The following is a 14849-nucleotide window of genomic DNA, read 5'->3' on the forward strand; positions in this document are numbered from 1 at the left end:
CACCAGTGGTGTTAGAACAACCCAGTCAACACACAGGGCATTTCAACGCTGCCGCTCCTTGTCAGCCGGGGGAGAACGACTTCAGGCTTTTGTACAAAGGGGAAAGGTGCATGGGAACTGCCTAATACTTTGGTCACACTAATAATTGTCAAATCATTATGCCTCAAATACAATAGATCTGTGTATTCACTTTTATAAAACTATTCTTACAGCCGTTTGAACTATGGCATGACTACTGTTGTTACATGGACGGCAAGGTCTTACTCCACAGACCACCCGTTATTTAGAACAACACAATATAAACATTCGCAAAAATTCCTGGTATTTGTCAATGTGCAATCTTTGTACATGTCCGAGTCTCTCTGTACAAGGTCTCAGAGTCTAGAGGAGAAAGGGTGCTGGTCCTGATCCCTTGCAGAATGAGTGCAGCAGTGACTGGCTCGGCAGGTCCGTGGAACCCTCCAGAAGCCCCTGATGGTGGCGGTCTGCAGTCCTCAGTCAACAGCAGCAGTGGTCACTCATCATACAGGGCCGTTGACTGACGTGTCACCTGGCACACTTGGCTGGTCAGTCCTGAGGGCCGAGACAAGAGACGGTGAGACACTGGACAGCAACTCAGCACAGGAGATGTGCCCATAGCCCCTGGCTCCCTGATGGCTGGAGCACGGCTCAAGGCTGTTTATCCAATGCCCAGCAGAAGGCCTGGCACTTGGCAGGCACTTAACGGACTGCCTCAAAGAATGAACCTCAAACTCCAGGAAGTCCGACAGTCGCACCTAAGCTTCCCCCACGGCTATGGGGCACAGGCCTGGGCTGCAGCACAGGGGCCTGTGGACACCCCCCAGCTCCTGGAGGCAGACCAGGCTAGGGGTTCCAGGAGGGGCCCTTGCAGCGGCCCCAGGAGTGCGTGCTAGCTCCGCTGCGCCCATCAGAACCCACTACCGTTTCACTTGACAAACGGGACTCTGATGCTGGGAAAGAAGGAAGGTCTGGTCAAATGAAGACCACTGACTGGAAACCGAGGTGTGCGGCACGTTAACAAAATCCCCAAAGGCGACGAGGGCTGAGCCGGCGAACACCACACACACTGGTGACAGGACAGAGCAGGCTCCGCCTCCTGCAGGACCGGCCCGAGCGCGTCGGAGACGCTCTAAGGCCTAAGCATCTCACGAAGCAGACCTGGGGGATGAGGCCCGGCACCCTTCTGCACTGGCCCTCAGGTGTGGAAGGGGCTGCTGTACACCCAAGGCGCACACGTGCACGCGACATCTACGGATTGCAGCAGAACACGGAAGCCATCTTCACACACACCCCTCCTCCGCTGACATCAATGGTGTCTCGGTCCATCGGAGACCCCAGAAGGCAAAGTTCTGGAAGCAGACAGAGTGAGGCTCGTACCCGGCCTTCACCACCCTCACAAGCTGACTGTGTCAACTCCGTAACCTCTGTCAGCTCAGCTGTCAGCGGCTGGAAAGGAGAACAAGCCCCTGCCCCCAGTCGGGTTAAGCACACAATGTGTGCCCAGTGCCTAGCACACTGGCTGGCACATGATGTGTGCCTGATCCATGTAGTGAAAACAGGACTGATGGCCAACAGCACAGCCGCCCTTCAGAGGCCATGATGTGGACTGTGATGGGGCTGCACAGGAAGACATACCACCAACCCCGAATGAGCGCGAGCCTTCAGTGCTGCAAGTGGTACACAAGGGCTCGGGGACACTCAGAGACTGCCCTGCCCCTGCCCTGACCAGTCCAGCGTCGCCCTTCCAGGGAGGCCTTGCCACCACTCTCTCACCCAGCTTTCTTCACTCGTCCCGTCCTCCAGGTGGCCTCTACCATCTGTGTGCCTGCTGTGTGTCTCATTCCGTCACCCCGCCGAGGGCTGGCTGTCACACTCCCCCGTGTGCTGGGTGGAGCCTGCAGCCTCCCTCTGCAGCTCCCGCCAGCTTCCTCCTCCGCCCCCAGCCTGCGGGTCTGAGACAGATGCTTGTTGCAGGTGTTTACTGGAGGGTGGAAAGCAGGCGGGTCTCCAGAGGCGAGGGAAATACCATCACAGCCCCTGCGTCACTGACTCAGAGAGAACAAGGGCCAGCCCCTGAAGCAGTGAGCCCACAATGGGACGCAGCTGGGTCATGCTGCCTACCAGACAGCCCCGTACACAGAAAACCTACAGAGGGATCAGGGGCTGACGCAACGGACTAGGACCCAGAGCTGCAGGGACCTCTGAAAACAACATTCAGCACACCCTGCTTGGGCCGACCGGGGCGCTGGAACGTCACCTGCCTGCCTGCCGAGGCCTGCACTCGGGCCGCAGGTACTTCGTGTGTGTCAGGACTTTCCAGGCATGAGCCAAGCTCTTCGTCTTGGCGTTAGTGTCCCAGGGAGAAAGGCGGGTTTGCAACACCATGCAGATGCAAGATTGTTGGCCAGTGGGGAGAGAGTTCCCCCTGCCAGGCCCCTAGTCCTGTTACCCACAAAACACCAGAGGTGCTGGGAGTGGGGAGGGAAGGGCCTCTCTGAAATGGCTTCCAAGGCTGCTTTCTCCGTCTGAGTGGACGTGCCCAATGAGAAAGGGCCGTGGGGTTCCCTCTGGCAGAGGACAAGCCATCACCCCAGTGTGTGCTCCGGGGCCAGCAAGGGTGACCTCACGGGAGGGGCCCCCCCGAGGTCCAGGACCTGCCATACCTCAGACCACGAGCTCAGTCTAGGCACAAGGCCACCAGAAAGAAAGCATCACGTTCAAGTCCCATGGCTCTGGTGGTAGGATTTTAACACTTTAAAATAAACAGGTTAAATGCTATGAAAAGCCCAGGGCAGAGCTGCGAACATCCAGCTCCAGCCATGAGGTCTCAGGGACGCTCTCCAGGGCGTCACAGAGGCTGACGGAGGGAGGGCCAACGGCAGCAGCTCTGCAGGCATCAGGAACCCCATGTGGTGGCTGCGTGACCTCACAGGGCCAACGAGGACTGGGCCAGGGCCCCGGGAACACCAATCCCGGACGGGGCCCAGCATCGCTCTCAATGCAGAGCCTCATAAAAAGGGTGCCTGGCAGCCGGGGCCTTTCCATTCCCAGCGATGGTGCCTGGAGGGCCAGGGTGCTACGACTCCCTGCTCAGGAGATGCTGAGACCAGCCGTTCAGCCTCTGGAGCAAGGAGGCACAGCCGCACATTGAAGTTCCCCTGAAGTCAGGGAACCACCAACGTTCTCAGTAACCCAGCAACTGCTGAGAAACCAGCTGGGAGGAGCCCTCCAGCCCCGCCCTCCCCAAGCCGGGAACCAGCAGGCACGGTTGGGGGTTCTGGTGGGGTCTGGCCAACGGGCACTCACCTCTGCTCTGGGCCACTGCTGGGGGGCTGGGGGGCTGTGGACTTGGCCTCCGCCCTCTCAGGGCTCCCCTCTGCTGCGCGTTTACCAGCAGCGTCTTGAGAGGTAGACAGTTTTCCGTCCTCACTGCAGGAAAGAGGGCAACAAGGAGCGTTACGTGCACTGGTGCAGCACGAGGCGGGCCACAATTGCATGCAAATGGTGTGGGTCATGGTGGCCATGAAGGCAGAACCCTCAGGCTGAGCATGCTCGGGGACAAGCACAGGCACAGACAGTGGCCGGGCGGTCACAGAGGAGGGGACCACATGGCGGAGGCCAGAGGGATGGTGTGAGGCAGTGGGAGTCGGAGGGGGCCGCGGGTACCGCACATACCGGTAGGACTTCAACACTCTGAAGCCAAGTGTGCAAAACAGAAAGAGAAATGTACAAGAGTTTCAGAACCCTCCTACAAGTGAGCAACTGGGGACAACACGTCCACAGCCGCCCGACAGCAAAGCTGCAGGCTCGCGGAGCTGTCACAAGAACCTGTTTGAAGGAAGGAGTCTTTAGTTAAAGCGTTACGCTTCCAAGGCTGAGCCCACCATGACCAGCTGGCCAGACCTCACCATCTGCTGGCTGGTGGCCACCGTCAGGTGAGAAGCAGGGTCCAATGCCTTTTTGGGGGCTCTCAAGTAACGTGTGAGAAGCACCAAGACCACAGAGAAAAAGAACCAGGACCAGTGAGGAAGATGGGACCCCAAGAGGCCAGGGCCCGGGGCTCCTGTTCCCCTCAGATTGTTCTTGGAGAAGGGAACGAGGCGGAAGCGCTCCCCGACACTGGCAGCCAGACCTGGCCTGCTGCGTCTGGGGGTGTCGATCTCAAACAAGATCGAGTGGCACAAAGTACTGACACATGTTCCCTTTGGGGAGCCTGGTCTCATTCAGGGTTTGTGCACAAAAACCCCAACATCAGGATGATTCTTGGCATGGCTTCCAGATGGTTCATGGCATTTGTAAGTAGAAAAGAAATCAAAGCTGAGCACCTCGGCCACTCATCACTCCTCAGGAGCTCCCCCAACGGCACCCCACGCCCGCCCCTCCCGGAGCAGTGATTCTGCTGAACGGGAAGCACCACGTCAGTTCACCTGTGTGCGTGCGGCCACACCAGCACCACTGCACGGCACACCTCGACGCCGGGATCTCCCTCACGTCGGCTCGCTGTGAGCACCACTGTGCTGCTGCTGCGGGGACAGTGGGGCCACTCCTCTGGGCGGGGGCACAGCACTCCAAGAGGAGCACCTATCATGTTCCACCTGGCCTCACAGTGAGACGGGCACCAAGACTACCCCACCTCCAGGGCTCTCAGCAGCCATCACCGTCCACGTCCCGCCATGGGGCTGCCCGGGCATTCCTTAGGGCTCTCCATCTAGGAGTGAAGATGCTGGGCCACCTTTTCACCTATGGGTGCCTCACCCTCCTCTCCAGATGCCTGCCACTGTCTGCACCCCTCACCAGTGGGTAGCAGGGCTCCGTGAGCCCGCCAGACCCCACCACTGAGCAGCATCTGCTGTAGGCTACCTGTCCTTTAATGGCCCCAGGGATCCCTGACTGCTCTCTATCAGTCCGTTTCTCACGGACTGGGATACTCTCAATGTTTCCTTTTGTCCATCTTGTCCAGAGGACACCATCAACCAGGAAGCCCTAATGGGGACAATCATGCTCAATTCTCTGCACCACAGTTTAGGCTTTGAGTGCCATAGCTCCTTCAGGCTCCTCCGTTAATGACATGGCACCTAGCTCCAGGGCTTCTGTGTTCCTGGGTGGATCGCGGTGCTAATCACGACAGGAGCCCTGAGAGACGTACGTGAGGGAAGCACTTGCAGAGCAGTGTGCATGCTGGCCCGGTCCTCTCACGTGAAGTCTGGGTCCCCTGGCAGCCCCCTCAGGGTGTGGGTAATGCAGGACCTTGTCTCCTCTTCCTCATGCTGACCATCCCTTCTGCCCTGCATCAGAGCCTCTCGTCCACCACCCCGGCCCCTCCTCCATCACGATGACTGTGCGGAGGACCGAGTATCTGGCAGGTGAGTCTCCTTGAATCTTTCTAGTTTTCTAAACACTTTGGGACCTTTTTCATTCCATGTGATTTCAGGGTGTGTTTAAAGATCCACGGGAATTTTTAGGGGGACAGCATCAAGTTCACGGATTGAACTCTGTGCACATGCGCTCCCACACTTGATTCTTCCCCACCACACTGCCTGTGCTCGGCATCAGTATGGCCCTGGGGAGTCCGTACATGGCGGGGCCCGAGTTCCGTGCACGGCGGAGCTGTGCTCATGTGTCCTCGTTCCTGTTTCAAGTTTTTCGCTTCTACCACGCCCCACTTTCTGACCCAAGAGTTTACAAGTGAGGCTATCTATGTCCCAGTAGAAGTTCTTTTGTTTCCTTCAAGACGCTGTTTGGAAGGCCTTCTAATGACTTCACGACACCCAGAGAGAACAACCTGTACGAGATGGAGCCCCCAGTTCTGAAGACCCATCTGCGCAGCCTGTGGACAAGCCAATCTCTACATGACTAAAGACGTGGGAACCCTCCTAAGTCTGCCAGTGCCTTACCTTCATATCTACTGATTCCACTAAACTCCTAATTCTATTTCTGAGTAACAGTACAGTCTTCTGAACACAGAAATGAGAGCAAGAGGGAGAGCAAGGGGCCCATGAAGGTACCCACCTCTCCATTTCTCCACCAAGATACGCCTTTGAAAGGCCTAATGGAGACGCGACAGACATCTGGTAGCGCCTGAGCCCACCCCAGAAGCACGTTTTTAACGTTCTGAGCCGTGCTCTCCCCACTGTCCTCCTGGGAAGCTGAGGCTGAGGAGGGGCGCCCTGGTTACCTTTTGAAGACTGCAGTCTCCGTCTTGGCGTCGACAGTGAGGCTGAGTGTCTCCTTCATGCCGCCATTCATCACCGTCTCAGTTACCTCGTCTGTGCTCCCAGCGTCGTCCTCCCCGTCAGAGCTGGCTTCCATGGCCACACTGCCTGGCACTGGAAAGAACACACAGCGATGGTCACACCCCCAAAACCACAGGGCAGCAGCCCCTCCACCGGGTTACATCTGTGACTGAGGTGGGGGACAACGTGGGCTGGGCTGCTGCTGCCCGGCCAGACTCTCAGCGTCACTACAGAGAAGTCCAGTTCCTGGTTTTCTCAGCTACGGGCAGGCGGGCCCCCGCGGTCTTTCTGCTGAGTCTCCCCCCACCCACTCCCCAGCACACACTCTTGTCCTGGGTCTTCCTGAAGCCGCGGCTCAGGGCTCAGCAGGGGCTCCTGTCGGCTCCCCCCTCCTCCACGGCTTGACCCGATGCACGATTCTAGTTCACTCTTCTCCTGTCGGTTCCCCCCAACCAGGTCCTATTCTTTTTAGTTACTTCCCTGTGGCCTGTCTCTACAATAGGAGCCATGTGGGACCACCACTAAGAGCCTGTGCTCTGAGGTCAGACCACCTGGCCTCCAATCCCAGCCTCACTCCTTACTGATGAGCTATGTAATCCTGCAGCTAGGCACCTAATCTATACCTTAGTTTCCTTAACCATCAATGGGGAGAACTGAATCCACCTTCTAGAACTTTTGAGGGAGAAAAGGAAGTAACTGACATGAAATTATTAGAAGACCACCACAGAAAACGAACCAAGGGCTAGTGGCTGGTTTTGCACCTCCCCTGAGCCATGCCACCTGCCGTGCCCTGGACTCTTTGTCTAAGGAATTACTCCTTTGTTCCCGCCTGTGGTCTTGCCTTCCAAGGACTCCAGGTCCCCACACCCGAACGTTGACAACGCCTCCCTTAGCCCTATTCCGACTGAACACAGTTCAGGACCAATGCAAGGAGCACATATCAATGTTGAGTAACAAGATGACCCACGGGAACTTACACGGATGCCCCTGACCACAGTCTATCTCTAAAGGCAATGAGGTAGGAAGGCTACAGCTTGCAATACCCACATATACACTGAAGCCCAGCAACTCTGAGGGCGACAGCACTGGGTGCGGCTGGGCGTGAAGGCCCAGGTCTGCTCTGGTCTGGTCTCAGTCAACCTGGCTGATGCGCTGGGGCAGACTCCTTTTCTGGGCCTGCTTTCCCGTCTGTACACCAATAACTGAGCCCCGTCCTCAGAGAACAGGCATGCTGTGGGTCTAGAATGACACCCACCTTCTCCTCGCCAGTGGCCCCATGAACGGGGGCCCAACATGGCCCACTTCTCATCAGTGGTCCTGTGGATGGGGACCCCAGGACACCCAACTTCTCATTAGTGGCCCCATGGATGGGGGCCCCAACATGTCGTACTTCTCCCTGTCAGTGGTCCTGTGGACAGGGGCCCCAACATGCCCCACTTCTTGTTAGTGGCCCTGTGGATGAAGGCCACCATCTCATGTTCCTGGCTCCTTTCAGTCCTGAGCCTTGCAGACAAAGACAACTTTTCAGAGGTAGACAGCGAAGTGTGAAGCTCAAGCTTAGGCAACAGCACAACCCAACGACCATGTGGGTGTGCCCCTTGGGGCTCCTGACACGCACCTTCAGGCTGTGCTGGGAGGGCGGCCACAGTGCTGGTCAGCGGGTCCAGGCCTTCAGTGCTGGTCTCCATTTCCACAGGAGAATTACTCCTTAAAGAGTCTTTTGTACTTTTAGAAAAAAGCAAGGTCAGATGTTAACAGTGGGCACAGTCCCTGCTTACCATCCCTCACGTCCCACCTTTGAAGAGCATGTCAGGTTTCATCAGGGAGATGTGAGCAGCTGTTTACAGCTGCTGGGTTACTGACTCCCACGATAAGGTCATCTAAGTGAAGATGTGCCCGAGGCACACTGGAGGGGGGCAGATGTCACTGTCCGGTCAGGACAAATAAATGCAGGGACTTCTTGGAGGTTTCTGGGCAGGTGCACAAGGCCTCTCCACCCCCAAGAATGGCAGGCAGCTCTCAGGGACTGAGAGCAGAGGTAGACAGCAGACCATCTCCACTTCATCTATTAAACTAACTGCTTTCACAAAAGTCCTTGGCATGCTGAACCAAACTGTGTGGAAGGCCAGGCCTTCTTTGCCGAGGCTGACTGTTGGCACTGTGCAAACACCCAAGAAAGATCAGGTAAATGGACGGTAGGGTGTGTGTGTGTGTGTGTGTGTGTAAGTGAACGGGGGTGTGCATAACTGAACAGCAGTGTGTGTGTGTGTGTGTAACGGAATGGTGGTGGTGTGCGTAACTGAATGGGGGAGGTGTGTGTGTGTGTGATTGGTGGTGGTGTGTGTAACTGTGTGTGTGTAACTGAATGGCAGGGTGTGTTCATGTAATGGAATAGTGGTGTGTGTAATTAACTGAATGGGTGTGTGTGTAACTGAATGGTGGCATGTGTATAATGGAATGGCAGGGTGTGTCTGTGTAACAGAATGGGGTGTGTGTAACTGGGGGTGTGCATAACTGAATGAGGCATGTCTCTCTAACTGAACAGGGTTGCATAACTGGCAGTGTACGTGCGCGTGTATAACTGAATAGTGGTGTGTGTGTAACTGGGTGGCGGTGTGTGGGGGGGTGTGCGTAACTGAACGACAGGGTATACACATGTGTAACTGTCTCTCCCCTTTGACCCCACCACCCTGCACACCCTGAGAAGCCTGTGTGGGGCTGAAGGAAAGTGCGCTGCTCCACAGCTCTCTAGGTGTCCCAGGCTCTTGCTCTCAGGTCATGAAAACAGAAGGGGTGGGCACGTGAGCTGCCTGCACTGGGCTGCTTGCTGAGGTAACTCCTGTCCCACAGCCACTTTCACACCTCACTGAGACCTCTGACGCTCACTGCTGGGGACACAGCCGGCTTAGGTTTACCAAGGATGGTAGCTGTTTGTTCACCACAGCCTGTTCTCCTACCCCCTACACCACTAGTTGTGCTTAAGGACCAGATGTGAGAGACAGGGAAAGCCACCAGGTCTGTCAAGTAAGTGGTGGAGATGGAGTTTTCAGAAGACAAAGCAGATGACACACAAACCCGTGGCTAGCACTCAGAGGCCACCATCACTCTTCAGGAAGACCATGAAGTGACACGTTCCTGTCACCACGAACAACACAAAGGGCAGCACTTAAGTCACACATGAAAACAGTTACGAGTGAGACACAAGTCCTCGCTATTGATCCGACACTGGTTCCTCTCGTCGTTCCCGGAGGCGTCTGCCTGGAGGCCCGACTTGCTCCTCTCCTGGTCACAAGCCCCACAGCACAGTGCAACCAGAGGCTCTCACAGACGTGTCACCCTCCTCCAGGTTAGGCACGCTCCCAGGGCTACACTGGGAGGTGAAGGGCACGCTGACTGCAAGCACTCCATGTGGTGGTTAAGTTTGTGTGTCAACTTGGCTGGGCCTGGTTGAGTGGCTGGGCAGCTGGATGTAGTGTTCCCCATGATGAGACTGGTAATCAACTCCATGGTGGGATCTACTGGGAGCAGCTGAGGTGTTGCCTTTGGGCATGTGGTTTGCTTCCCATATACAAGAAACAGCTTTGGGAATGGTCTCTAGCTTATGGCATGCTTGAGCCCTGCATGTAGCCATGTCGTCAGCCATGCTCTGCTGACTTGGGAACTTCAATGCACTTGTTTGGTTTGGTAACATCGGGACTGTGCCTTTTTACTTGACAACCTTGGGCTTGTCAGCCTCAGCAGCCAGTAGCTACCTGAGTAAAGAGATGCCTCTGGCTTCGGTGGGCCGGGAGCAAGAGGCAGAGCTGAAGCCCAAGGCTGAGGGGCTTTCACACAGCCCCTTGAGCCTGGCACTTTGAACTCGGACTTAAAGCCTCCAAACTGTAAGAGAATAAACTCGTGTTTGTTAAGGCCATCCCATTTGTGGTATATTCCTATCAGAGAGGCACTAGGGAACCAGAACACTCCACCCCCAACCCTGCTTTTCTCCCAGGGGACGTTTACAGGCACAGGGGACAGTGCCGCTCACTCACCTCAGGGAAGTCGTGAACTCTGAGAACGAAGCCCAGCCCGTCTCCTTGGCTGGCATGGGCTCCTCTGTACTCCAGACGTCGGAGCCCACCGAGTCTAAGGGAGCACCGTGGGCTGTCTCCATGGGGACATCGAAGTTGGCCGACCAACTGGGTGCTAGAAAGGGGAGGAAGTGCAATGGGCACATTTTCAGGAGTTTACTGTAATGCACGCTATCTGTCAAGAACAGGTTAGCAATGGGAAAAGCCGTCAGCCGCTGCCGGTGGAGCTGTGAGAAGGGGATTCTCAGCCTGACTGCGGGCGCGGCAACGGCACCACCACCTGCAGGACAACCTGACAGTGCTGATCCTGGCGCACAGTGCTTGCTTCCTCTGATCCAGCGATTCCATTTCTGAGAATTTACCCAGTAGGAGTGTCACACAAGGACGCAAAGCCACACACGAGATAGTGTGTTTGGTTTAAGCGGCAAAGGCTTTGTTCTGGAGACTTCCCTGCGATTCAGAAGGAACGTGGCACTGCCGATGTCTTCACTCCCCAGAGGCTCCTGGAAGTGCACACTTTTCCGTAACTAAAATGATCCCAAAACAGGAAGTGAACTTTCAGTTAAGGTGAGAGTACACTGGCTACTGAACTGCAGTCAATTGAAAACCACCCCTCCTGCTTCCCAGGCCCCACCTGGACCCCATGGTCCCGGCCCTGGTCTCCCGTCACCCTGCGCAGTCAGCACATGCCACGGGCAGCGTCCTCCATCCTGGGGCGTGCTGCTACCCTCTGGCTCTGGCCTCTGCAGAGCTGGGCCCCTTCAGGCTCCCTCAGGGTTCCAAATGGGCTTTCAAGGCACAGCACGTGTCTTCTCCATGGGACATACACAGACGCCCCAGGTCTTGTTGGGGACATGCTGGTGCAGAAACCACTGTCCTCTGCTATCGTGGGTGTCTGGTACCACCAGTGGAGAACCCCAGGCTGTGAGGAGGGAAAGCTAAGGAACCTGCTCAATAAGGGGGGCTCCCCTAGAGACCAAGGATGGAGAAACACTCCAACCTTAGACAGATCTCACTTGGGACCAATCATTTCATCTCCCCACATTATTCAACTGTCCATGTTCAAATAGTACCCACTCCTTAGCAAGGCTCTGGGGAAGCTTAAATGAGGGTCTGGGCACAGTGGGTACTGAATGAGGGTTTATGTCATGGCCGTCAAGTTGCATGATGTGACAGGCTCCTCTGATACCTGAAGGCATGATCACTGTGACACCGTCACCTGTCTCCTGCACACCAGGCTCCGGAAGCGCAACACCAGGCTCCGGAAGCGCACCGTGAGAACCTCACTCCTGCCACCAAGCCCTGGACTCTGGAAGCGCGCCGTGAGAACCTCACTCCTGCCGGCGAGCCCCGGACTCCGGAAGCATGCCGTGAGAACCTCACTCCTGCCCGCCGACCCCAGGCTCTGGAAGCACGCCGTGAGAACCTCACTCCTGCCCGCCGAGCCCCGGGCTCCGGAAGCGCGCCGTGAGAATCATATTCCCGCTTTACAACCAAGTGAGGTGGTACAACCCAGTTCCCACAGGCACCCTCCAGGAACCCCTTTCCCAAAGGGACTCCTAGAACCTTCTAACGTGAGAAACTCTTCTGAACTGCCCAGAAACTTCTGAAAGCCTCCAGAGGCCCGCTGAGTCAGAGGCTGGGGGCAGGTCAGCCCTGGGACAGAGACCCGCCTGCGTCCCCAAGGTTCCCACCCACCTGAGCACCTGTGGAGATCTGACCCTGAAAACAAAGCCTTTCCAGGCACCACAGATACAGGCGGCTGGGACCTTGTCATGCTGAACCAGAGGGGAGGGTGGCTGTGACTTCTTCAGGAGGCCTGCTCTGTCTGCCCCTGTCCCCCTCCCTGCCCCCCAGTTCCAGGACACAATGGCAGGGGCATGGAGCGTGTCCACCACACCCACCCAGCCACCTCCAGGCAGCAGATGCTCTGGGGCCAGAACAGCAGGCGCCTATGCTGACCCTCTTCTCACCTGCAGCCCGGTCCCCACCCCTGCAGCCCTTGTGTGTCACGTTGTCACTGTGGCATTCTAGGCGTCTTCCTGCCTCTAGCAGGCGATTTCGAGTCCAGCGTTCACACTGGTGCCACAAGGGATGATCCCGAAACAGACTCCCAAGTGCTTGCACAGTGCAATCCCCAGGGGCTCCTAAACTGACCGTGACCCCCACCGGCACCCTGGCCACTCGCCCGCCCAGCAGCTCGGCCTTTGAGAGCCGCGCTCAACAGCCGGGGGCTCTGCACCTTCCCACTAGTGGTGTCCTCACTCTCAAACGAGTCCCAGAGGCCTCTAAAGACGCTCCAGTGAGCTGGGCCCTCCTCTGACGCCCACAGTAGCACTGTGTTCCCCTGCCTGCATGGGAGACACTGAGTTCCTGCAACGGCATCAGACCCACGGTGGAGCCTGGCGAAGGCACAGGGAGCCGCAGGGAGAAGGCCCTTCTGTCGGCCTCCCCACAGGTGCTGGCAGAAGGGGTTGAGACAGGAACAGCCTGCTCTTCTCTTGCTCCCAGTCTCCAGATCTGAAGGCATTAGGGTTTGCTGGATTACAGCCAAGGACCCATGTGGTGCTGAGGTGGTGAGGGCCACCTCCTTAAAAGGCCTTCCTGGAGGGGAGGCAGCACTGGTGGTCTTCAGGAAAGGCCCAATATCGACCCATGCGGCTCTCTGACAAAGACGCTTCTGAACTTTCAGAAGTTTATGGCTAACTCAGCTCTGGCTGGCAAGTGGCCGGGCGTAAACAAGGCCTCAGCCGCCCGCATCAAGGCCACAAGTCTCACAGAAAAACCAGAAAGAACCCACTTGAACCATCTGAGCTTTCAAGAGTCTGCTCTGTTTATTCCACTCACGATGCTACAGAACATGACGTTGCCTCATCTTCCCACGACCTGTGCCTCTCGCTCTGCTGCAACGCCCATCCCCGGACCTACTAGACGGAGGTGTGTCCAGAGTTCCAGCCACCCGCCCAGAGCTTCCAGACAGTGAAACAGTGTCTCGCCGCCAAAGGCCTTCATTGTTCCTTCCCCGAGGTCTGGTCCTTCATCTTAGACCCCCAGGTGTTGTTACCTGTCATTAAGTCAGTCCCCGCTCATAGTGACCCCATGTATGACGGAACGAAACACTGCCTGCTCCCGCACCAGCCTCACAATCTTGGCTTCCCTTGAGCCCACCACTGCAGCCACTGTGGCAACATGACTCATGGAGGGTCTTCCCCTTCTTGACCCTCTCCCTCACCGAGCATGACATCTTCCTCTGGGGGTTGACCCTGCCTGATACCATGTCCGAACTACATGAGACAGAGTCCTGCCGTCCTAACCTAAGGAGCATCCTGGCTGTACTTCTTCCTGCAGTGCCTGGTACAGTCGACATTCTATGCCAGCACCACAACTGCACCCATCAATTCTCTGGGTCTTCCTTGCTCACTATCCAACAGGCACACTACAAGGTACTTCCTCAACCCTCTCCCTTCAGATGTCACCAGAGCTGCAAATCTACATGTCTACTCCTCAAAATACCCAATCCCAACACACAGCACGCAAGGTGGAACAAAGGCACTTACGCTCATTCAAGTCCACCTCCATCTTGTCCTCTGCATTGGCACCACTGGGTCCAAACAAGTCTTGTTTGGCTCCGTCTTCCTCCTCAGAGTCTGTACTTTCCTCACTGTCTGTACTCCCAGAGCTGGAAGAGAAAGACAGAGGACCAAACGGTTAATGCTGCCTTTTCAGCCATCAGCCAAACCCAGAAAACTATAAAGGACATCAACAACATCTTTATGAAAGCAGGCCGCAATATCTTTCTCCTATGGATCGGCTTGTGGAGCTGAACCACTGACCTACTGCTTGGAAGCCCAGTACTTAACCCCTGTGCCAGCAGGGCTCCTTGTAAGGGACCAGATGGTAGGTGTTTTTGGCTTTATGGCCCCTGTGGTATGAAAGCCAACAAACATAAACCGCAAAGGCCGAGGTGGCTGATCCAGTCTGGTTTTGTTCTCACCACGAGGGAGGCCACATTTGGCCAGCTCTCCTAGGAGCCACCATTGCTGTACCACACAGGCTCTGCTTCAAGATGGTGGTCAAAATCGGAGAAACTGCCTTTCAGTGGGGGTGCACAGGCCCTGGGCAGCACACACAGTTAAGTACCCAGCTACTAACCAAACCTTGGATGCTCCAGTCCCCTGAAGGTCACATCAGAAGAAAGTCCTGCTGATCACTTTTGAAAAACTAGCCCCTGACGGCCGACAGACTGCAGAGCCTTTGAGGCCTAGGCTGAGGGGGGCCCAGCTGGGTCCTGTGGTCCCGGAGCCCCAACCTGAGGGTGGCCAAGCTCTGTGTCCTCATCCTCGTGCCCCAATCTGAGGGTCAGAGTCAGCACCACTCAAAGGTACCGGGTTTGGTCTGATGGTAGCAGAGGGGCCTTAATGAAATGTGCAGACACCTGGAGTTAGGAAATTAAAGGGGAAGAATATGCTCAGCATTTTTCAAGCTGAAAGAACTGAAGAAAAAATTCTAGCCTTAAGTTGCAATA

General features: G+C 56.3%; 1 protein-coding gene across 1 annotated transcript in view; it reads right to left on the reverse strand.

The window, feature by feature from the left end:
* Positions 1–521: 521 nt before the first annotated feature.
* Positions 522–14849, reverse strand: part of PPP6R3 (protein phosphatase 6 regulatory subunit 3) — a 71948-nt gene continuing 57620 nt past the window's right edge. Inside the window, exons 17-23 of the mRNA XM_007944672.1 lie at positions 13882–14003; positions 10286–10439; positions 7873–7979; positions 6197–6347; positions 3697–3714; positions 3328–3450; positions 522–573 (exon numbers count right to left, since the gene is read on the reverse strand). Coding sequence (XP_007942863.1) covers positions 522–573; positions 3328–3450; positions 3697–3714; positions 6197–6347; positions 7873–7979; positions 10286–10439; positions 13882–14003 — 727 coding nt within the window. The remainder of the gene's footprint in view (positions 574–3327; positions 3451–3696; positions 3715–6196; positions 6348–7872; positions 7980–10285; positions 10440–13881; positions 14004–14849) is intronic.

The sequence above is a fragment of the Orycteropus afer genome, unplaced genomic scaffold (assembly GCF_000298275.1).
Source record: "Orycteropus afer afer isolate SDZICR_OR568_19922 unplaced genomic scaffold, OryAfe1.0 scaffold00130, whole genome shotgun sequence".
NCBI classification, from domain to species: domain Eukaryota; kingdom Metazoa; phylum Chordata; class Mammalia; order Tubulidentata; family Orycteropodidae; genus Orycteropus; species Orycteropus afer.